We start from the raw sequence: 23,243 nt of genomic DNA on the forward strand, positions 1-23,243 counted from the left end.
TGGGCAAAAAGATCTACCCTTAAGAGCCTTTGTAATTGTATATATATATATATATATATATATATATATATATATATATATATAATATATATATATATATATATATATATATTTTTTTTAGGAGAATAAACTTGACCTATAAAGATTTGGTATAACATACTGGTCTCGCCTTTCAGCAAGCCCACAATTATAGTCCCATTTAGCAGCTCAGTGACCTTGTGGTTAGAGTGTCCGCCCTGAGACTGGGAGGTCGGGGTGCAATCCCTGGCCAGGTCATACCAAAGACTCTGAAAAATGGGCCCCAGTGCCTCCCTGCTTGGCACTCATCGTCCAGGGTTGGATTGGATTGAGGTCCCTGCGACATACTAGCGTCATGTCCAGGGGGTGTACAGTACTTGTACATCAAGCTGCCTCACGCTATAGAAACAGGAGATAGGCTCCTGCCCCTATGGGCCTCATGGCTCGGCAAGGCTTACTTATACTTATATTTAGCAACCAGTTTAAAAAAGCAGGCTGTGGTTTACCATGATCCTAAAATGGGCTTCCTAAGCCTTTTAGCCATTGTAAAATACACAGTAAACCATGGCCTCTTGTACAAAGGCCTAGTGCTTTAGTACCTGTTTAGTACCTGCGTTGTTGTATTAAGATGCATCTGTTGTGTACCTGTCTGTACTGTTGGGTCAACATAGTGCGTTCGATCCTCAGCACAGTAGAGATGTGTGTGTGCTCCAGACACAGAGAGTTCAGCCAGGCCGTCACCGACTCCAGAACCGCTGACGACAACACCACCCAGAACCTGAACACACTGGAGACACGACCCAACACTGTGTCTACACACACGCATTCACACACGCACACACACGCACGCACGCACGCACGCACGCACGCACGCACGCACGCACGCACGCACGCACGCACGCACACACACACACACACACACACACACACACACACACACACACACACACACACACACACACACACACACACACACACACACACACACACACACACACACACACACACACACACACACAAAGAATAACAGATTGATCAACATTTTTAAAATCTTTCGACCGCAACAAATAGCGCAAAAGCGATAGGCTTATGGGCTCCACTCTATGCCATGAGAGCTGCTGGGTTCTGCTTTGGAAACTGGACGACAGGCGCATTTCTGTCTAATAGACCCCATGGACAGTAATTTGAGATCAATATAAAGTAGGAAATTATTAGCCTAGATGTAATTTAGTCTGGAGTTGTCCTTTAAGAGCTACTGCTAAATGCAACTACATTGTACATTGTGAACACAATCACCTGGAGCATCGTCTCTCTCATCTTCCTCCTGTCTCTCCTCTTCCTCCTCTCTCTCCTCCTGCTCCTCTTCAATGACTCCAGTTGCTGGGAGACAAACAGATCCATCAGTGTAAAACAGATAAATAGATCCATTATAAACAGTGTAAAACACATGCTTATGTTGATATGTTGAAGCTCTAGATTCAGATGATGTTTATCCTCTATGAGTTCTCTCTCCTGATGCAACACTGGAGACGGGCATCAGTTACTGTACAAAAACAATAATTATGATGTTAAGTATTACTATCAGAATAAAGAGCTATGTAAAAAAAATATATATATAAAATACAATATCTTTACTTGTACATTGTTAGCACTACCTGTCATCTTCTCACCTCCTCCTCTTATGTCTCCTTACCTATTCTGCTGTCTCCTTATGTCCTCTATTGTCTCCTTACCTCCTCTCCTGTCATCTTTGCTGCTTGTGTCCTCTCTCCTCGCCTCTGCTCGCCTTGGCTTGCGTCTCAGGTTCCTAGCTCTCAGAGCTGTCTTGGAGTCTGTTATCCAAGCATGATACACAAACTGAAAGACAGACACACAGACAAGCACACAGATGGACAGACTGCGTAAATACAACTTGTGGCCATGTAAATGCATCACTTGTGCAAATGTAATATTGTGCACCATTTACTATTAATGATTAGACCTATTCACACGCCGCCCACTCAGCAACTTCCTGGTGCTGAAGTGACGCTTTGAAGGGTAAACCCTGCTAAGAGAGTTAACACAGAAATCGCACATTTCCGAATAGTAAAGTATAACATACGGCTAGCATGATCAAGAACACAAGATAGTAAAAGGCACAAAGCATTATAATTTACTTTACCGTTCAAAATAATGATTTTTTGGCTTTAAGTCCAGCGATTTCTGTGTTAGTTTCCCCTTCAAAGCTGACTTCAGCACCAGGAAGTTGCTGAGAAATGTGCTGAGTGGGCGGGCGTGAATAGGGTCCATTGGGCAACAGAGTCGGTCTGCTGTGAAGAAGGTTGAACCCCAGGGGAAAGGCCCACCACCAATGACGTTCATGTGCTATTGCATGGCGGGAGATCCTGTCACCCACGTTAAAGATGACCTGCATATCACTGCCAATCACGTGTTTTTGAACGGAGCTAACCGCTCCTACATCTGCCTTTGTCTGTACTGTATGTATGTACGTAGCCTATACGTATGTATGTATGTCCCACGGGACGTTCTGGCATGTACTGTATGTACGCTAATCATGATCAAGGATTGCAATTTCATCACTATGACACCACAAGTACATCATACTTTAGTATTTATTCTGACTCTCTTACTCTGAGAACATTCATTTTAAATTATAGAAAAAAAGGTGGCTGACAAAAATGGACTGAGAAATCTTTTTTATGAGTTAATGAAATGTACTCATAAAAGAGTTAAAAGTCACTCTGCCACCATCATTGGGATAAAGTGGCAAAATAATCTAGTATACTGTATATGAAATGGTCATTATTATTTATTATTTTATTGTTGTTTCCATCCAGTTGACGTGGAAACAGGAAACAGTATCATGACGGTCGGTGACCTCACCTGGAAGGCAGACTTTTCTGGAGGCTCCGTCCTCTTTATGTCCTCCTCTTCCTCATTCTCTTCATCATCGCTGTTCGTCTCAAACATGAAGTAGTTCCCACTGCGTACCACTGAGGACACACACATAATATGTTGTAATTGCGACCGAAGGTCGCATTTACCCTGGAAAACCTTGTCGCTTGAGTGACCTTCTGTAATCTTTCTGTACAGGAAGTGATGTCAGTGTGATGTCAGCGAGTTGTGACATCACTTCCTGTACGGGGCGGCTACACAAGACTAAGAAAGACAAAAAAAAAAGTGAAGGATACACAAGACTAAGAAAGACAAAAAAAGAGAAGAATAGGAGGAGGATAAAGATACCAAAAGGAGAGAGAAGAAAGGGTGGATGAGATACAATGTGTAGTCGGCAGTCTCAGAAAAGAAAATGTAACGAAGTGGCAACGGGGCGGCCAGATAAAGTTATTAGGCCTGGATCCGACTTTAAGTCGACGCACAGGATTCCTGAAGTGTAGCGCTTATTCGCTCTTGTATCAAACCGGTACTCGAAACGTTCTTAGAATTTAACATATTTTCTAAAGTAAATATGGGGGCGGCGGCGGCTGTGTTAAGAACGTTTCGTTGTCAAGCTCAACGTTGGGCATTTGGACCTATACATGGAGAAATGGAGAAAACCTGTTTGGCCTATACATGGAGATGTGGAGAACACTATATATGGAGATAGTCCAGTCCATCATGTCATATGGGACTACCGTCATAAACAGTAGCCATTGTTAGGCCGGAGTCAATGGCTGTCTGTCTGACTGTCTGTACAGGAAGTGATGTCACATGACATACTTTTTATGCCCATATATGAGTCATTCTGTACCACATCTCCATGTTTAGGCAAACTCCACACAGAAAGGCCCTATCGCCAACCCCAACTAGGGTGTGGGCGATAGGGCCTTTATGTGTGGAGTTTGCATGTTCTCCCCGTGTCTCCTAGGGTTGATACCCTCACAAAAATATGAACAAACTCCCCCCAGAATGACAACAACTAGAATCATCAGAGAAACGCTGTGGTTGGCCAGATGGTCAAGAATTGGCGCGACCTCGCCCTTTAGGGCGAGGTCGCATGTCACCCTCAGGTTTCTTACTAGTATATCAGAAAGGCAGGCAAACAGGGAGACAGACAGACAGACAAGTCATGTGACCTACTGGAAGCATGGTCAACCCAGGGTTTCCACCACTCCTTCTGGCCTCGCCCCTTCTTGTGCTCGTGATCTTCACACACACACGCATGCACGCACGCGCACGCACACACACACACACACACACACACACACACACACACACACACACACACACACACACACACACACATACACACACACACACACACACACACACACACACACACACATGCAGGTAAATATATAGACCAATGTTGAACAATTCAATCAACTCCAACACTAAACATTAATGAAGTTAACATACCACAACGATACGATGGAGTTGTGTTTTACATCATGTGCGTGATAACAACGCGCTCCACCCTCTCACAGGAGAGCGAGGTCATTATCATAAGGTATAATCTGCATCTGAACATGCAAGATATTAACATCGCAAATTCACAAAATAAGTAATACTAGCCCTTACCCGTTCAAAGATATGAGCTCCGAAATGATGTGCAGTGTGTGGGTTATGGGATGTGCACTGTGCACTGTGCACACAGTATATGAGGGATGGAAAGTAACTTTAACTGGTGCTTGCATGATAATATGTAGGAGCAACAATGTAAGAAATACCCGTTTCGTTTAATGGCTACAGAGATACTGTGTACCGATCTGCATGATTTTTGGACAAAATCTGTAACAGGGCCAGACAACCGACCCCCAGCCCGCCACCCGCCTGCACGCACACACACACACACACACACACACACACACACACACACACACACACACACACACACACACACACACACACACACACACACACACACACACACACACACACACACACACACAGCTGGTTAAACATGTTGCCTCATGCTAGATGCAGAATAGACATGCCTCAAGCTAGATGCAGAATAGATATAGATACACCATAGAAATGCTAATATACAGCATATGATTTGTGAAAGTGACAAACGGGCTTCACAGTTATGTCAGGTGTGTTCATATGCTAATGGTGATGCGATTTCAGATCAATTGCTCCAGCCACTGAGGAGAAACGCTGTGACAGACACTCAGACAGACAGACAGACAGACAGACAGACAGACAGACAGACACTCACTCAGACAGACATTCGGAAAATGATATGTTTGATATCATTTCAAAATATTACAATATTACACGAGACCACTCAAAACAAGGATTTATATTAGAGAAATGTCAACCTTCTGAAGTCAGAGTTGCTTGAAGTCCAGTGGGAAGTTTCCGCAGTCAGTTATGAGTTGGCATCTGCAATGCTTAGATGGATCTGTATAGTGTATTGTGTGTATTATATCTTACCCTCCGTATGTGATGTCATCAATCTTTCTTTTCCTCTTCTGAACTTTTGTTGACGAGATTTAATTCTCTCCATCCTGGAAAAAAATATTTTTTATTTTATTTTTAAAACATTCTTTTCATTTTATTTGATTCTGGGGTCCAGAAAGACTAGCAGGGTCAGTGTCGATGTGTCCTTGAGCAAGACACTGAACCCCTGACTGCTCCTGATTGGTTGATGGTGCATTGCATGGTTTACTCCACCATCGGTGTGTGTGTGTGTGTGTGTGAGTGTGTGAGTGTGTGAGTGTGTGTGTGTGTGTGTGTGTGTGTGTGGTGTGTGTGTGTGTGTGTGTGTGTGTGTGTGTGTGTGTGTGTGCGCGTGCGCGCGCGCGCGTCTGTGTGTCTTACTGTCTCTTGAGGAGGTCCATAGAGTTTTTCTCTACTTCCAATCGGGCTCTGACCGATTTCACGGTTGATGCTTCAAACAGTTCTGCACCCCTAAACACACACAGACAATAAAAGTAGGGATGAGTCATAAGAATCGATTATTTTAACAACAGTTTTATTTTTATTGAAACAAAACATTGTGGTACATTAATAGTGATCAAATAAAAGTTATTAATAGCAGTAGAATATTCAACTTTTTGGGCAGTCATGCAGATCCCTGATCATTTTTTTACATTTTTTTCTTGTTTTTTGGTCTTCCAGCCCCCCAAAAAACCCAATTCATTAACTCTAAGCCTTGCCTTTCATTTCAGTGATTTTCAGTTCAGTTCAGTTCAGTTTATTTTCAGTTCTTTGGGCATTATACAAGTTATTATTGAAAAAAATAGAAAAATATAATCAACAGTATAAATATGCATACGAAAATGTCTGTACATACATTTCACAGTATTTGTCCAAGTCTCTGAAAAAGGGGTAGAGAGAAGCCACAAGGCTTGTCGGGCCCTACCCCTGGTAATGTTTTTACATTTGTTTATTTTTTTTTATGACACTTCTTTTTCTTTTTTTCTTTTTTTTCTTCTTTTTTGTCACAATGAAATAAAAAGTAGACAACAATAGTAATTATGATAACAGTAGTGATAATAGTGGCAATAATCCATCCATACAGTATATGCTATATATTTAGTTTTGTTATATTATAAAAATGATATATGACCTAGATTATTATCACCATTATCACCACCATATAATAACATAATAATAATAATAACAACAGTAATCATAGATTATCTAAAGACTCCTCCTCCAATCTGTACCTTTCAAAAATCGATTTCTTTAATTTATATTTAAATTGTTTGATGTTCTTACTGTGCTGCATCTCCTCCTCTAGGCCATTCCATAATGTTACCCCACAGGAGGAGATGCACATTGTTTTCAGATTGGTTCGCATCACAGGTTTCTTGAAGTCAAGTGGTCTTCTGAGGTCGTACCCTCCCTCCTTATCCAGGAATTTATTTTTTACATTTACGGGCAGTTGGTTATGTCTTGCTTTGTACATTACCTGCAGTATTTTGTAGTTAACTATGTCCTTGAACTTCAAAACCTGTGATTCAAAAAACAGTCTGTGTGTATGGTCTCGATAGCCTACATGGTTTATCAATCTTATAGCTCTTTTTTGGAGTATAACCAGTGAATTTAGAGTTGTATTATATGCATTACCCCACACTTCAGAGCAGTAGTACATATATGGCAAAATCATTGCACAGTATAGAGTGTGCAATGACTTTGGATTTAGGATGTCTCTCGCTCGACCTATCACTGAGATGCTCTTTGCCATCTTGGCCCTCACACATTCTACTTGGGGCTTCCAGCACAGTCTGTGGTCCACAATTACCCCTAGAAATTTGTATTCATATACGCGTTCAATAATAACATTATCTATCATCAAATTGATGTCTATATTTATTGGGCGGTTTCCAAAAACCATGAAAAACCATTTTCTGAATGGGCGTGTCTGAACGGTACTCTTTTGAAATCGGCCCCATTCTATGTCACAGGGGGCTCATTTCCTATTGGGCCCCCTCAAAATGGTAAATGGTAAATGGTGCATTTATACAGCGCTTTTATCCAAAGCGCTTTATATAGATTGTGCATTACATTCACCCATTCACGCACACATTCATACACCGGTGGCGGAGGAAACCATGCAAGGCACCAACCTACTCACCGGGAGCAACTAGGGGTTCAGAGTCTTGCCCAAGGACTCTTCGACATTAACTCAGGGGGAGCCCGGATTCGAACTGGGAACCCTTCGTGCTCTAATAACGGTTTCTCTACCCCTGAGCTATGCCGCCCTCAAGAAGGGGGCGGTACTTTTTGGAAGGCTATATTCTATTGAGACTATATATATGAGGTGGAACCATGAGGTAAAGTGTTGCTAAAATTGGAACGATACAGAGAAGATTAGCAGGGTGCCATCTTTTCTGTATCGTTCCAATTTTAGCCCAAAGACAGCGCCCTGTTAGCCAACAAAGGGCATTTTGGTATTGCATCTGAAATGGCATGGAATTAGAGACAGACAGAACATGACATTTCAATATCTGAGTGGTTGTTTAGGCTAAAACCTGTATAAAACCGTATTATGGACCAATATTTATATAAAATATATATTTTTAAAAGCATGGTGTGTCCCCACACATTCACCGCCATGGACGACTTAAGTCGCCAAACAGCTTGTTTTATCGCTCTATCGCACCTGTGAGTGATGCAAGGACTACAATTTCCACGATGCAACTTGAAATGTCATCTCCAAATTCTCCATTCCGTCTAGCTCAATGTTATGACATTCAGAATATGTATGTACAGTGTCTCGGAGTGTGTGTGTGTGTGTGTGTGTGTGTGTGTGTGTGTGTGTGTGTGTGTGTGTGTGTGTGTGTGTGTGTGTGTGTGTGTGCATGGTACCTCGAAGCCAGTATCTGTGAGTTCTTGTTGTCCATGACAACGTGAATGAAGTAGTGACTCTTGAAGACACGGCGCTGCAGCAGCAAACAGGCGAAACAAATACTGTCCCATATCACCCCCGCCTGGTCGCTAGGCAACTCACACTGTTTACTGCTCGCCGGGCTGGCTAGGAAACACACACACAACCAGGTATGAAGGTAGGCAGACAGGCAGGTGAACAGGTAGTGTCATGGTAAAACCGAGAGCAACAAGTCAGTCAGCAGCCAAACATGAAAGAAAAGGCTTAACTATGGTTGAGCGTAGTTAATAATGCCTAGTTACATTGCTAATTACAAGTACAGTCTGGACATTGAGCATTGGGTGAGCTTAAAGGTGATACACCATGACATTTCACTTTTCCTATTTTAAAACCTTTTTTTGGGGTCCCACTAGCACCTTCTATCCTCACAAAGTCCATTTCTGACCGTTGTGTCTTTCTCTGGTTTTGAGAAGGCGAAGGTTAAAAGTATTCCACGGGTTCTCAAAACAGGCTATCCAGATTTGCTGCCGATTGTGACGTCATCTGCCGATTGTGACGTCATCATCACAAAAAATAAATAAAAAAAATAAAAAAACATTTTTTTTCAAAAAAGAAATTGGGGGGATGGCGCAGTTCAGGCCAAAGGTGGTACTGCAGCTGAAATGCTCTGAGAGCCATTCAAAAATGAGAGAGGCTCTCTATTCAGGAGTGGTAATTTAGCCTCAAACCTTTTGAAAAAAGTTTTTGGGACATAAACAATATGACATAAATACTTTTTAAATGCATGGTGTATCACTTTTAAGCGGGCTGGTAGGTAGGTAGGTAGGTAGGTAGGTAGGTAGGTAGGTAGGTAGGTAGGTAGGTAGGTACTAGGTAGGTAGGTAGTATAACCTTTATTTAATCTGTAAAAAAGTATCTTTCACTAGCATGCGTACATAGAGACAGTACAGAACACAGCTCCACAAAAAACAAATTGAGACATTGACTAATGGCTCAGTGAAATTTAAATTATAGGTGCAGTGATGTTAATAGGTTTTTAATGTAATGAGTCCCGGGGACCCAAGAAGGGTCTTTCGGATGAGTCCCAGGGATATTTTATGGGTCCCACAAAAATTCAACGCCGCGTAGAGATGGGTATTGTTCACCTCTGAATCGATACGATACCTTTTTCGATACCTGGGAATCGATACGATACCTTTTTCGATACGGTTTTCGATACTTTTTTATGTATTATTATTATTACTACCCTTATTATTACCATTATTTTTATTATTATTATCTTTTTTCTATAGGCTATTTTACACACCACAATAGGTTATTAAGGCTGTCTAAAGACAGTGGTTCAGCTATTGTCATGTCAAGTAGTAGGCTTACTGTAGTTGATGGAACTACTATTACTGTTACTATGGCTGCTATTTTATATACATATATACATATGTCTGCAATAGAACACATTCTTTATACAGCTATTCTATGGCTATACTGTTGACGTTTCTATTTTATTATTATTATTATCATCATCATCATCATCATCCCCCTTATGCCTTATCTTAGTTTTTCTTATTATTATTATCACCTCGATCACAACATTGCATTTTGCTTCTTGTCCCTGTAGAGTAGTGACAATAAGACCTTGCTTCTCTTTATTCTTAAACCTCACATCAACAATTTGCGCTGTTGAATGCAACTACAGTGAACGTGAATGCGCGTTCGCGTCTGCTGCATACATGAACGCGCAGCATGGAGTTACAAATAGACACAGAGGCAGGGTGGCTGTGCTGGCGAAACAAACTCAAACACGCTTATAAGTTTCTGTCAACCGATCAATTACCTTTTCTAAGCGGTCGGAACTAAAGACACATGTACCATACTACACATCTCTCCCGGGACTGTATTCTTTTTTTAATACGACACTGAAAAAGGCTTTCGCGGATAGGGTGACAGTCCTTTGCTGCCTGCAGAGTAGACAGAGCAGCAAGCGGAGCGGGGGAGACGCGGCAATGGGGAGAGTAGCTCTGGTCCACAGCGTAGCGTGGGGACTGGGGAGAGGAGAGGTGACGACGATCAATCCTCACGCTGTCACAAGTTCCAACCGGAGATCATAGCCGTTGGATCATCATAATAACATCATTGGCTATTGTCGGATGTTTTCAGTTGTGGGACATTTTCACAGTAACGCAACTACGCAAGTTTACTAAAGCAATTCTTTTCGGAGACCGCTCGTTGCCAATGCGCATGTCGCTGCAGTGTAGAGACGTCAAGTTTCTGCGACCGTGCCTTGTTCTGTGGGGGAACCCTTTTTTGTGTATCACCTTAACACGCTGTGCCACTATGGTCAGAGAGCGGCCCGGTGCTACGCTAAAACTCAGGCACCCATTGAATTCTGTGACCATGCAAGGTCGCACAAAATGGCGTCGGTGGAGTCTAAACACACTGTTGTTAGTTCTATCGTCTGTTTTAAGACTTTCTACGCGGATTTCATTTGTGTTAACGTAGGGTACAGTAGCATGCCTTCACCCATGAACAATGGTGGCGTCTGTGGACTTTTTAAAATATTATTTTTTTCGCGACGTGGTAAATTATTTTAACGTGGACTCCAATGGAGGCGATGCGTCCGTGGGACCCCAGGGCAACGACGTGAATGCGTCTCTAGGCAACGTGAATGCGTCAGAGACGCGTGACGCGCACGTATTGACGTCACTGTAGGTGGGTAATAGGTAGGTAGAAGTAATCCAGTATCTGGCTTAAAGTCCTGTTCGCAATTTGGTGTTAGGGGAGTTTCTCACCTGAACTGAGTCAGTGGGTCCCTAGACATGAAAAATCACAGAGGTGCTCGTCCGCCATAGTGCCAGGAATGGCGCAATGGCCAAATCAAATATGGCTGCCATCGGCTATGATGAAAATCCAACTTTTCTGTTTCTGGGTGTATATGCACATGTAATACCTCTATTTGGACTAATTGTGGTGTGGGGAATTCATTTCTGATATTGTTTTGACCATTTTGGGCAATTTGGACCTCAAAAGGTCATGGTCAAGGTCATTTTGCTATTCCGAAGACCGTGGGCCATAACTTGGCCATTGTTAGGAGTAAAAACAGGTGCAGTAGGTCTAAATCAACTAATGCTGACATGTATAATTCATTTCTGACATTGTTTTGACCATTAAGGATCATCTTGTCTTTGAAATATCAATGTCAATGCCATTTTCTAAAAACGATTTTGTTCATTACTTGCACTTTTATAGTATTTTTTGTAAGTTTGTTACTATTTTATAGTAAGTTTGTTTTGTTTATAACAAAAGACATACTAGTGGGAAATACAACAAGTAAACATCCACATTTAACTTTAAAGGGGGGTTTTAAATGGGTGTTTAAATGAGCAAATAAGACTATTTACGAATAAAAGTGACAAATAAAATCACACAACAAAAGCACACACAAAATTAAATAACAATTTCCAAAGTGCACCATATTGGGATTGTGTGCATCCAAGTTAGTATGATGTGTTTTTACAGGATGTATTCAGCAAGGCAGCCATATCCTCGAGAGTCGAAGTGTTCCTTGCATCCGTCCATGTTCCATTGGTTTTAGTCTTTCCTCAGGTTCCTTGGCTGTTGCAAGCAGGTGGCAAGACATGCACTAGAAAGGTGCCTTGTTGGTCTCAGGCAGCAGTTGTACTTCTCTGCTACCAATGCTGTCTTGTTCTGTCAAGGTCTTTGCCTCTCCAAAGTTTGTTAGATATTGTATTCGGTCAGAAGCCATAGCTGCATGCTTAGTCCCCACCTGGCCCATGCAGTCATCTCCAGTTTCCAAGGCATATGTCCCCTGATCACTGTCTTGGCTAGTGGTGCTCCAAGATGAGAGACTGCTTGATGCTGTAGAAGCATGTGCCGCTGCACACCTAGTGCCATACTGCTACCAGATCTACTTAATCCCCAGTGCTTGGAAGTATCACTACGACAACTCTCTGGGGTCCACTCATAATCCTGGCGACCCATTATTCCCTCCATTAGGTTAGGGTTATGGGTAGGTTTAGTTATAATAGGGCCAGTTGACTCCACATGTACCAGCAGCTTGGTGACAGCCTCCTCAATCTAGTTCAATCTTTGGGATCTCTTCATCTCCAGCCCCTTTTGCAGGGAGCCACTCATCATCATCAGAGATAACAGAGTCGATAGACGCACCCATCCCTCATCAACTTGACACATTCTGGGTGTCTGAGGTGAACAAACAGCTCTCCAGCTGTGTGTTCGGAATATGGTGGCCATTCAAGCTTGTGGCGATGTAGGTAGAACGGCTGCCTTGGAATCTGAAGGTTCCAGGGTCGATTTATGTCTCCTCCTGCTTATTTGTCGAAGTGTGCTTAAGCAAGACACTGAACCCCTAACTGCTCCCGATGAGCACCTTGCATGGTTTCTTGGTGTGAATGTATGTGTGAATGTGTGTGTTAATGGGTGAATGTGAAATACATTGTACAGCGCTTTGGAGAAGAGCGCTATATACTGTAAATGCAGTCCATTTACCATTATCAGCTCTGTTGTCTCTGTTGATGATGTCGCTAGTGGAGAAGAGATCCCAGACATCTTGAATAGGATTAAGGAGGCTGACACCTGGTGCATGTACAGCCTCCATTATAACTAAGCCTATCCCTAACCTTCACTAACCTAATGGTCAGAATAATGGGATGTCGGAACTATGAGCGGACCCCAGAGAGTTGTTGTCTCCTTCACATTACTGCTATACTACACCCCATATTTCCAAGCACTGGGGATGAAGGAGATCTGGCAGCAGTATGGCACTGGTGAGTGTTCGGCTGTCCAAGTGAAATCCCAGGGAAATATGGGTCTCATGCTCAGTGTTGTTATATGAGCAGACGGCGTGTGACCTGTGTTTAGGGCAAGGGTGTGCCCTAGTGTTGGATGCGGGGATGTACAGGGGCTATTACAAGTGTATTTACTATTTCTAAGATGCGCGGGGTAAGTTGTACGCATGCGTGGAGTTGATATGCGCTCAGTTCTCCGTTGGTTCTTGGACATGTCAGTCGGTATGTAAAGTGCACGTGAAATTATTATTAATAGTAAATATGTTCTTTATACTCTATTTATGTAAATATTGTCAGTTGATTGCTTATCCTGCGTTTGACATTATATTGTGTGTGTTTTCTTACTTCAACAGTAAAAATTACCTACCGCTACCACCTACTGCTGCAATTGCAACAAAGAAAGATTGTTAGCATACGCCGAGCAGGCTGGTTGACCATTATAGAAAGTTTAGTCAGTGGTATGTTTGTACGTGTGTGAGTGTGACTTATAAACAACAAAGACAATTTACGTTGTGGTCTGGTTTATTTTATGTTGTTGTTGTGCAAGGTTGAGTGATTGCAACTGTTTCGTCCATACCAACGGTCCCTGTCAGAGGGTGAATTGTGTTGATAACAGTGTTATTGAACAATATTCTGGACAGTAATTTTTACGAAAGTACCCTGTGATCGGCGATCACAGCGAAAGTAAAATAGTTTAGCATCAACCAGCCTAGCAGCGTTTGTGTAGGCCTACAGTGTGCTAGTTAGCCGTTTGAGGAAGAGGAGAGTAGAACTGGACATCGCCTAAGTGCCGTGTGGATCGGGCTGTTGAAGGGGTTTCCAGGCTCTGCTAACCTGAAGCAAGGGGCTACCGTTGCGCCGTTGTGTGTTTGAGGACGCCGCGAGGCGAGGAAGGACGCCGCGAGGCGAGGAAGACCGCCGAGTCTATCCACGGGAAGTGAGGACGGCCGTACGACGGAGCGGCGGCCGAACAACGCAGCGACAAAGACAAAGGATCGGCGATCTCAACTTGCACTACACCCATCTACATCATGTGAAAAGTGTTCCACGCCTGTGTGTGTGTACTGAAAGGGATCAGACGCTCAAAGAGCCGTCAGGAATAATGATGATGATGAGGATGCTATCGGCTATCGTGACTTTGCTAGTGTGCTAAAATAACATTGCTATGCTAACAACAGCACGAGGAACACACGAGGTACATTGCCAGCTAATCCTGCTATGCTAAAGTGCATTTGTGATGATTCCATGCTAGCGCGAGCCGGAAGGGACGTCGTCGAGGAGTGAACCGGAAGTAAAAGAAAGGCAAACGACGTGAGTCAAGAGGGGCTGAAAAACTTTCACTTTCTCCAAGAGCATTAGCAGAAACAGCCACCAGGTGGTGCCATTGACTTAAAGTTGGTCCAGTGGCATGAACAATTCAATTTAAGGGTGCATTACCACAGTGCAGCCACCAAGTGGCTCCAGATTCAACTTTTTACCTAGCTGCACATTATCATTGACATTGGGACATTATGGGGGACAGTGATGACCTGAAACAGCAGTGTATCACTGCACAGTCTCTGTTCACCAGGAGGGCTAACAAAATTCAGAACAATATAGCCACTTATCGTGAGGACAAGTTAGTGGGTGAGCTGAAGGAACTAGAGATCTGTTTTGATACGTATGAGGACGCAAGTGCTGTGTACCTGGAGACCTTGAGGGAGGGTGATGATGATTATGATAGCGCTGTAAGCGCTGAGAAGACCAAAGTAGATGAACGTCGCAAAAGGTACGGGCAATTGAACCAACTCTCCCAAACCGCTTTATGGGAAAAGTTTGTGCAGCGCAGGTTTGAGGGGCTAAAAACAGACTGCAATCATCATTTAGACACGGCGGAGTATGAAGAAGGGCGAGAGATGTCGCAACTAACATATGCCAGGGTGCGTGCAGGAGTGGAGACCGCTGTCAAGCTTTTGGGCGAATTTGTGGCAAAGTGGGTTCCTTTGATCCCTGAAAGTGAGGAAGACTTACTAAAACAGTATCTTATGAGCATCACGGAAAGAAGCCAAAAAACTCTTGCTGTGTTAAAGAGCCAAATGAACAATTATGAGTCTAGTATGACTAGTGAGATGGACAATGAAGAGAGGGCCGCCGAGCTGGATGAAAAGGAGGAGAAACCTGAGGACGGGGCCCCGTCCCACGGTGGACCAGGTGAGGGCTCATTGATGTATGCACATAGCGTCCCAAGTATAATGGGGAGCTTGTTGCCAAAATGGGCGCCGTCGCCTGGGCGGGCGCCGCCGCCGCCCAAGTTCGGTACAAGTGTGACCAGCGCTAAAATGACGATGCCCAGTACGCTAACACTGGAGCCCAGCAGGCTGCCACTGACAGCCAGTAGTATGTCTTTTACACCACGCACGCAAATGCAGGGGACGTCACAAAATCCGCCCATCTCAACGCCATACAGTAGTGGCGCATCGGTGGCGTTTCCCCAACAATTGCCACCAAACATGCCTGCCACACAGGGCGGAGCCGTCAAACAAGAGGGCCAATCACGAGGAGCGTGGGGTGGCAACAGTGGGAGGCCGCCGAGAGCGTCGTCAAGGGTCAAGTCGGGCGGGGCTCCAGGGGGCGGGGTCATGGCCGCTATGGTGCCTAAAATTGCTCTTGCACCACTGAAATTGCCGCCGTTCACCGGGGATCAGAGGTGTTATTACCGTTGGAGATACAATTGGGAGAGGCTGCAAGAAATGGCCGAGCCAACACGGTCTCCCGAACTGTTATTGTTTCATCTGCTGGATAGCATATCTGACACGGTAAAGCGAGAGCTCAGATTGGAGTACTGTCATAATGCGGATGACGTTTTTTATGCGTTGCAAAGCCGCTACGGGAATGTGCCCCAGATTGTGAACGAAATTATCACAGAATTACAGGAGCTACCTGCTGTGCGGAGCAGCCATCCAAGGGACGCATTGCTGTTAATACAAGCCGTGGAGAGGGCTGTTTATGACCTTACCGACCTGCAGTCAGAAGATGCCCTTCGAAACCAGCTAGTGGTCTACGCACTCGAGAGCAAACTGCCCTATGACCTAATGGGGCGGTGGTTGGCCTTCCGGTGTGATCCGGCGAACAGAGTTAATGACTTTAACCGATTTGACGCGCTGTTGCTCTTCCTTCGGGGGCAACGGGAGATTCTAATACAACAGGAACAGTTACTGTCTTCGCGGCCGTTCCCCGCCAAGTCGGGTGAGCCGTCGCAGCCTCGCTACAAACCATTTGAAAGGATGGGGGATAGGTTGCCAGATAAGCGGGCCTCAACTAGAGCAACGGCGAGTGAGGAGAGGAGCGGGCTGTCTCAGGGCTCCTGTTTAGTCTGTGGAGATAACGGGCATGCTGGCCTGTTGTATCGTTGCGAGACATTCAGGAAGATGGCGGTTTCTGGGAGGAGGGCCCTGGCGAAGGAGGCAGGTGCTTGCTTTAAATGTCTGGATCCCCATGAGGGGGCTTGTCGAAGGAACTTTTTGTGCAGGAACGACATGTGCAAGAAGGCGGATAATCCTCCAGACCACCACTTCTTGTTGTGCCTGAAAGTTCAGTCCACCAAAGACACCGTTCCCAAAGACAATGTGAATGGGGGTGGTGCCAAGGGTGGGGGGGGGGGTCAAGAGAGAGAGCCTCTGGGGGCCGCTGCGCTTCCGGACAGTGTCTCTGCTGAGATAAGCCTCCTGAAAGAGCAGCTAGCTGAACTGCAGATAGCTAACACAAACTCCATCTCCACAACTGTTTGTGTGTGCAAAAGGGTGCCAAAAGTACAGCCAGTCCTCATGATGTTAGTCAATGTTGAGGTCAGGCACGGAGGCAAGGTTGGTGCTTTGATTGATTTGGCCTCCGACACGAACTATATAACCCACCAAGCTGCCAAGAGGCTGGGTTTGTGCGGGAAGGCTGCCACGCTGGTAGTGCGTGGTGTGGCTGGGATGGAGACTACAGTGGAGACGAGGAAGTACACTGTGGAGTTGAAAGTTGCAGCGAAGAGACCAGTTCACAAGATGGACTGCTATGGGCTTGAGGAGATTGCCCGGGTCGACTATGCAGTGGATGTGAGGCGCTTAGAGAAGCTCTTTCCACGAGCTGGAGATCTCAGACGCCCGAAGAAAGTGGAGTTGCTTATCAGTGCTAAAGAGAGTCGACTTGTCCCACAGCATTTGAAGAGGTGTGGTGATCTAATATTGTGGGGTGGGCTATTGGGGAAAACCGTCACAGGGGTGCATGCTGATCTGGCTGAGGGCATGGAGGTAGCAGCGCAGGTGGCTTCAACACGTTGCGCTCTGACTATGAGGGCAGAAGCCGTGAGGGTGGAGATCCCTAGCAGTAACCCGGGTCAGAGCTGTAAGGTCATGGAGTGTGCCGCCGTCAGAGATGGTTCCGGGATGTGTGGCTCAGACGACCTTCAAGCCTCTCAAAATTACCTCAAGAGACTGGGTGACATTCTAGTGGAGGTGGAGGCCATTCTGGCCACTGTGGATTTGCGGGCTGACCAAAGTGGGAGGCTGGGGGTCGGTGTGTGCAACCAGGAGGTCGGCGTAAGCAAACGTGAGTCTGTCTTGTTACCTAACCAACTGCGGAAGAAGGCGTTCTCGGCTGTCACTGCTGGGGCTCGGGTCAAGAGAAGTAGCTCTGCATTGAGCGGTGATGGAGGCGCCTCGCTGGTCGACGACGTGAGGTCGGCGGCGGTTGTGATTGGAGAGCCTGCGGTGGCACCAGTCGTTTGGACAAAGAAGGTGAATCTGAGGAGGAGTCTGAAGAAGAGGGAGCCCCTCACCCTAAGGCTACATCAGCCACCTGGCGGCTACCAGAGGTCGGCGAGTTCCGGAGACGCTGCCAGACAGCCAGGGCGTCGTGAAAGAGGTGTCCATGTCAACCCATCAGCTGGTCGCAGGTGCGGAGAGCCGGGACCTCGGGCCATCTAGGAGACCGGTGGTCGTGATTCCAGTACAGGACCAGCATTAAAATCCTCATTGAGAAGTACCCAGACAGACTATTTTTCTATTTTTGTTTTTAGTAAGTGGGTGTTTCCCTATGAGGTGGTTGAGAGTCAGGGTATACTTGCTCTCAATCGAGGAGTTAGGTCGTTGAACTGACCTCCTTTAGGTAGCTGACCGTTTACTATTTTTCACTTTTTGGAGTAAACCAAGTTTCTGATTCTATTTTATTGTGCTTTTGATGTCCACAATTTTTGTTATTTTTTTTGGAGGACAGTTAGGACTTTGTTTATTTTTATGTGTGGTATTTTGGGTAAATGGGTCTGTGACCTACGTCGTTTAATTCACTCGTAGTTCAAGTGGGAGGTGTTCGGCTGTCCAAGTGAAATCCCAGGGAAATATGGGTCTCATGCTCAGTGTTGTTATATGAGCAGACGGCGTGTGACCTGTGTTTAGGGCAAGGGTGTGCCCTAGTGTTGGATGCGGGGATGTACAGGGGCTATTACAAGTGTATTTACTATTTCTAAGATGCGCGGGGTAAGTTGTACGCATGCGTGGAGTTGATATGCGCTCAGTTCTCCGTTGGTTCTTGGACATGTCAGTCGGTATGTAAAGTGCACGTGAAATTATTATTAATAGTAAATATGTTCTTTATACTCTATTTATGTAAATATTGTCAGTTGATTGCTTATCCTGCGTTTGACATTATATTGTGTGTGTTTTCTTACTTCAACAGTAAAAATTACCTACCGCTACCACCTACTGCTGCAATTGCAACAAAGAAAGATTGTTAGCATACGCCGAGCAGGCTGGTTGACCATTATAGAAAGTTTAGTCAGTGGTATGTTTGTACGTGTGTGAGTGTGACTTATAAACAACAAAGACAATTTACGTTGTGGTCTGGTTTATTTTATGTTGTTGTTGTGCAAGGTTGAGTGATTGCAACTGTTTCGTCCATACCAACGGTCCCTGTCAGAGGGTGAATTGTGTTGATAACAGTGTTATTGAACAATATTCTGGACAGTGAGACTCACTTGCACTGCATCAAGCAGTCTCATCTTGGAGCACCACTAGCCAAGACAGTGATCAAGGCACATATGCCTTGGAGACAGGAGATGACTGCATGGGTCAGGTGAGGATTAAACATGTAGTTATGGCTTCTGACCGAGTACAATGTCTAACAAACTTTGGAGAGGCAAAGACCTTGACAGAACAAGACACAGTATTGGTAGCAGAGAAGTACAACTGCTGAGACCAACAAGGCACCTTTCTAGCGCATTTCTTGCCACCTGCTTGAACAGCCAAGGAACCTGAGGAAAGACTAGAACCAATGGAACATGGAACAGGGCATGACATAAAGGCTTGTCCTGTTGTCCGGGACAAGTGCCCATACTATGGAGTGGAGGGAGCAAGGGGGGTCATTAGCCGTCCTTTTGTTATTATTTCAATGTATGACATTTTTATCCGGACAAGTGACTTTTGTCTCCGGACAAGTGAATGGGAAATATACTTGTCCAAAGGACAACTGCCTCAAAAAGTCAATGTCAAGCTCTGATGGATGGAAGGAGCACTTTGACTTTAGTACACTCCTAATGTCTGAAGCAAGACACTCGACACTGATGGAGTTCTGTGCATCATATTTTGCCATGGAACAATGCCAAATCAATCCTGTAAAAACACCTCATACTAACTTGCATGCACACAATCCCAATATGGTGCACTTTGAGGGAAATTGTTATTTAATTGTGTGTGTGATTTTGTTGTGTAATTTTATTTGTCACTTTTATTCGTAAATAGTCTTATTTGCTCATTTAAACACCCATTTTAAACCCCAATTTAAAGTTAAATGTGGATGCTTACTTGTTGTATTTCTCACTAGTATGTCTTTTGTTATAAACAAAACAAACTTACTATAAAATAGTAACAAACTTACACAAAATACTATAAAAGTGCAAGTAATGAACAAAATCGTTTTTGAAAAATGGCATTGACATTGATATTTCAAAGACAAGATGATCCTTAATGGTCAAAACAATGTCAGAAATGAATTATACATGTCAGCATTAGTTGATTTAGACCTACTGCACCTGTTTTTACTCCTAACAATGGCCAAGTTATGGCCCACGTCTTCGGAATAGCAAAATGACCTTGACCATGACCTTTTGAGGTCCAAATCGCCCAAAATGGTCAAAACAATATCAGAAATGAATTCCCCACACCACAATTAGTCCAAATAGAGGTATTACATGTGCAAATACACCCAGAAACAGAAAAGTTGGATTTTCATCATAGCCGATGGCAGCCATATTTGATTTGGCCATTGCGCCATTCCTGGCACTATGGCGGACGAGCACCTCTGTGATTTTTAATGTCTAGGGACCCACTGACTCAGTTCAGGTGAGAAACTCCCCTAACACCAAATTGCGAACAGGACTTTAAGCCAGATACTGTATTAAAGGTAGGTAGATAGGTAGGTAGCTAGTTAGGTAGGTAGCTAGGTAGGTAGGCAGGCAGGCAGGCAGGCAGACAGACAAGTACAGTAGGTAATTAGAAAGGTAAGTAGGTAGGCAGGTAGGTAGTCAGTAGATACTTAGGTAGACAGATGGTAGGTACATACGTTTATCATATCCTCTGATTGTACACGCGAGGCTGAAGAGTTGAATCAACCAACAGTGATTCGCAACTAGTGACTTTATGAAGCCACAAGCTAGGATCTACAGACAGACAGACAGACAGACAGACAGACAGACAGACAGACAGACAGACAGACAGTATTTAGAGGAATCTATTCAAAATTAACTACTTACAAACAATTAGTGTTGATTTCTAAAAATGACTAAAACTATGAAGAAAAAAAAGGTTTTTTACTGATGAAAACTAAACAAAAACTAAGCTACGATGACTAAAACTCAGACTAAATATATTGACAATTTTGTCAACAAATAAAAACTAGACTAAGATGTTAGGGAGGGGCTAGTGGAGAAGAGATCCAGTAGAACGAAAAGACAAGTAGTTTTATGTTTGGTTGTGCTCTGAAAATAGTAGATCTACAAGCTCCAAATTGCGCTGCAATGTGTTGTGAGCTTGTAGATCAGCTATTTTCAGCCTGCAACCAAGTGTAAAATCATCATCAGGGCTCACCAAAATATATTTTTGTCGTAAAAATAAACTGTAGATTTTGTCAACAATAATCTTGTGACATTTAGTTGACCAAAACATTTCAGACTACTAAAACTAAATTTAATTCAAAGACTGACTAAAATCAACATTGATTACAATGATTAACTACAGTATATGTGAGTGTCTCACCGACAGTATGTTCTTCATGGTGATGACAAAGACATTGTAGCCAATCAGACAGTCCCAGTACAACAGGATGGATTTGATTGGCTTGAGCAGCAAGTCTCCGCCCACCAGCAGGAAGTAGAAACAGGCGACCAGATAACCCAAACAGAACACGCTGATCCTAAAAGATGACAATGGAGATGATTTCATTGCTTTTACTTGGGTTTGTGTTTTTAATGTCTTTCTTTCTTCTTAATTAAAAACATTCATTGGCCCCATAAAACGCCCACAAAACTGTGGAAAAGTGATGACTCATCACTTTTCATCACTAAACCATCATTTTCTGGGGCCATTGTTAGCCCAAGGAATGTTTTTTTGTGCAAAACAAATGCTTGCAATGGATTCAGCATCATGTCAAACCCCTAGTTAGACCCCTCACATCCTACTTAAAGCAGATTTTTTTTTCTGGGTATTTTCCTCCTGTGTAGAAAGTCGAGGGGAGCCCAACTTGATTTGGCCACTGTGGGTATTTGCAGTGAGCAGATCATGGTAGATTTTTTTATCCTGGCTAGTAGACCTAATTTCCTGTCAGAATCAGTTGAAAAACTAAATAATACAATTTTGTCCAACCTGAGTGTATTTTTTCCCTAGATTTACTAGACTATAAAGCTTGATTGATAAAGCTTGAAATTGGGCTTAACCCATTCAGAACGGGTACACATTATTGTGTATCATTATTTTATGCTTTAACTATTGAAAAATAGCAGATATACAAGCTCACAGCGCGGCACCGTGTGCCGCACTGCGAGCTTGTAGATCTGCTATTCTTGAAAAATTGTGAAAATTAGAATTTTGACCCGATTCTGTCTTTTGAATCCTTCTAAGGTTTTTTGAAAAACCTATGTTTCAATGTCTGCAACCTGGCTTAGCCATCGTCAAAGAAAAGGTCCTTTTCACTTAAATGGAGCTCAGAATTAGTCTGTTCTTGAGAGACTACTATGTCAGTGGTTCTCAAACCCTTTTCATGTGAAGGACCCCCAAAATGATATTTATTTGGCCACGGACCCGCATCTCAAAATATTTAGTTCCAGGGACCCCCCAGAAGCAAAATTTGAGTTACAAACGTTCGCTTTAAAAATACATATTTCACACATTTTCACTACTTTTTCAAAAATAGCAGATCTACACAGTGTTGTATAAAGTACTGGAAACCCATACTTAAGTAAAAGTACCGATATTCCACTTGAAAGTTAATCAAGTAAAAGTAAAAGTCACCGATAATATTATTACTTGAGTAAAAGTATGAAAGTAGCTCTCATTAAATGTACTTAAGTATCAAAAGTACATAGTGTTAAAATGTACTTAAGTATAAAAGTAAAAGTAAAAAGTACAAGTACAAGTAAAAGTACAAAAATTAGACCCTCCAGAAAAACGTGGGCAAAAATCCTTGAATATTGATTACAGTTAAAAAAATATATATACTATATATATATATATATATATATATATATATATATATATATATATATATATATATATATATATATAAAATTGATAACTATTGAACCACTTTAATATACAGTACACAGGCTAAAATAGACGATCTACAAGCTCACAACATATCACTAAAGAGTGTGTATATATCTGCTATTTTCAAAGAGGGTCCTAGAGTGAATTGAGAAATGCAAAACAGACTTTTGACTACCTTTCATTATTTTCAAGGCAAAAAAGCAAAACTTTGTCAAATATCTGCTATTTAATTTTAACCTTAATAGGCTACTTCAAGGCAAAAATAATTACCCTATGACCTGGTCATTGCTAAGGATTTAGGTCACTGCTAAAGCAAAACTGCGGTTTATTTATGTGGTTTTGCTCTCTCTA

The 23,243-nt window shown here is 43.3% G+C and overlaps 1 protein-coding gene across 1 annotated transcript in view; it reads right to left on the reverse strand.

The window, feature by feature from the left end:
• LOC308306803 (piezo-type mechanosensitive ion channel component 2-like) overlaps window positions 1-23,243 on the reverse strand; it is a gene marked incomplete at its 3' end in the record, with an annotated part of 84,290 nt that overhangs the window by 30,077 nt on the left and 30,970 nt on the right. The window contains exons 24-31 of the mRNA XM_080751845.1: window positions 21,387-21,543; window positions 20,695-20,791; window positions 8,278-8,443; window positions 5,782-5,871; window positions 5,395-5,468; window positions 2,902-3,011; window positions 1,712-1,875; window positions 664-805 (exon numbers count right to left, since the gene is read on the reverse strand). Of these exons, the coding sequence (XP_080607971.1) occupies window positions 664-805; window positions 1,712-1,875; window positions 2,902-3,011; window positions 5,395-5,468; window positions 5,782-5,871; window positions 8,278-8,443; window positions 20,695-20,791; window positions 21,387-21,543 (1,000 nt within the window). The remainder of the gene's footprint in view (window positions 1-663; window positions 806-1,711; window positions 1,876-2,901; window positions 3,012-5,394; window positions 5,469-5,781; window positions 5,872-8,277; window positions 8,444-20,694; window positions 20,792-21,386; window positions 21,544-23,243) is intronic.

Source organism: Nannobrachium achirus (assembly GCF_963921795.1).
Source record: "Nannobrachium achirus genome assembly, chromosome: 21".
NCBI classification, from domain to species: Eukaryota; Metazoa; Chordata; class Actinopteri; order Myctophiformes; family Myctophidae; genus Nannobrachium; species Nannobrachium achirus.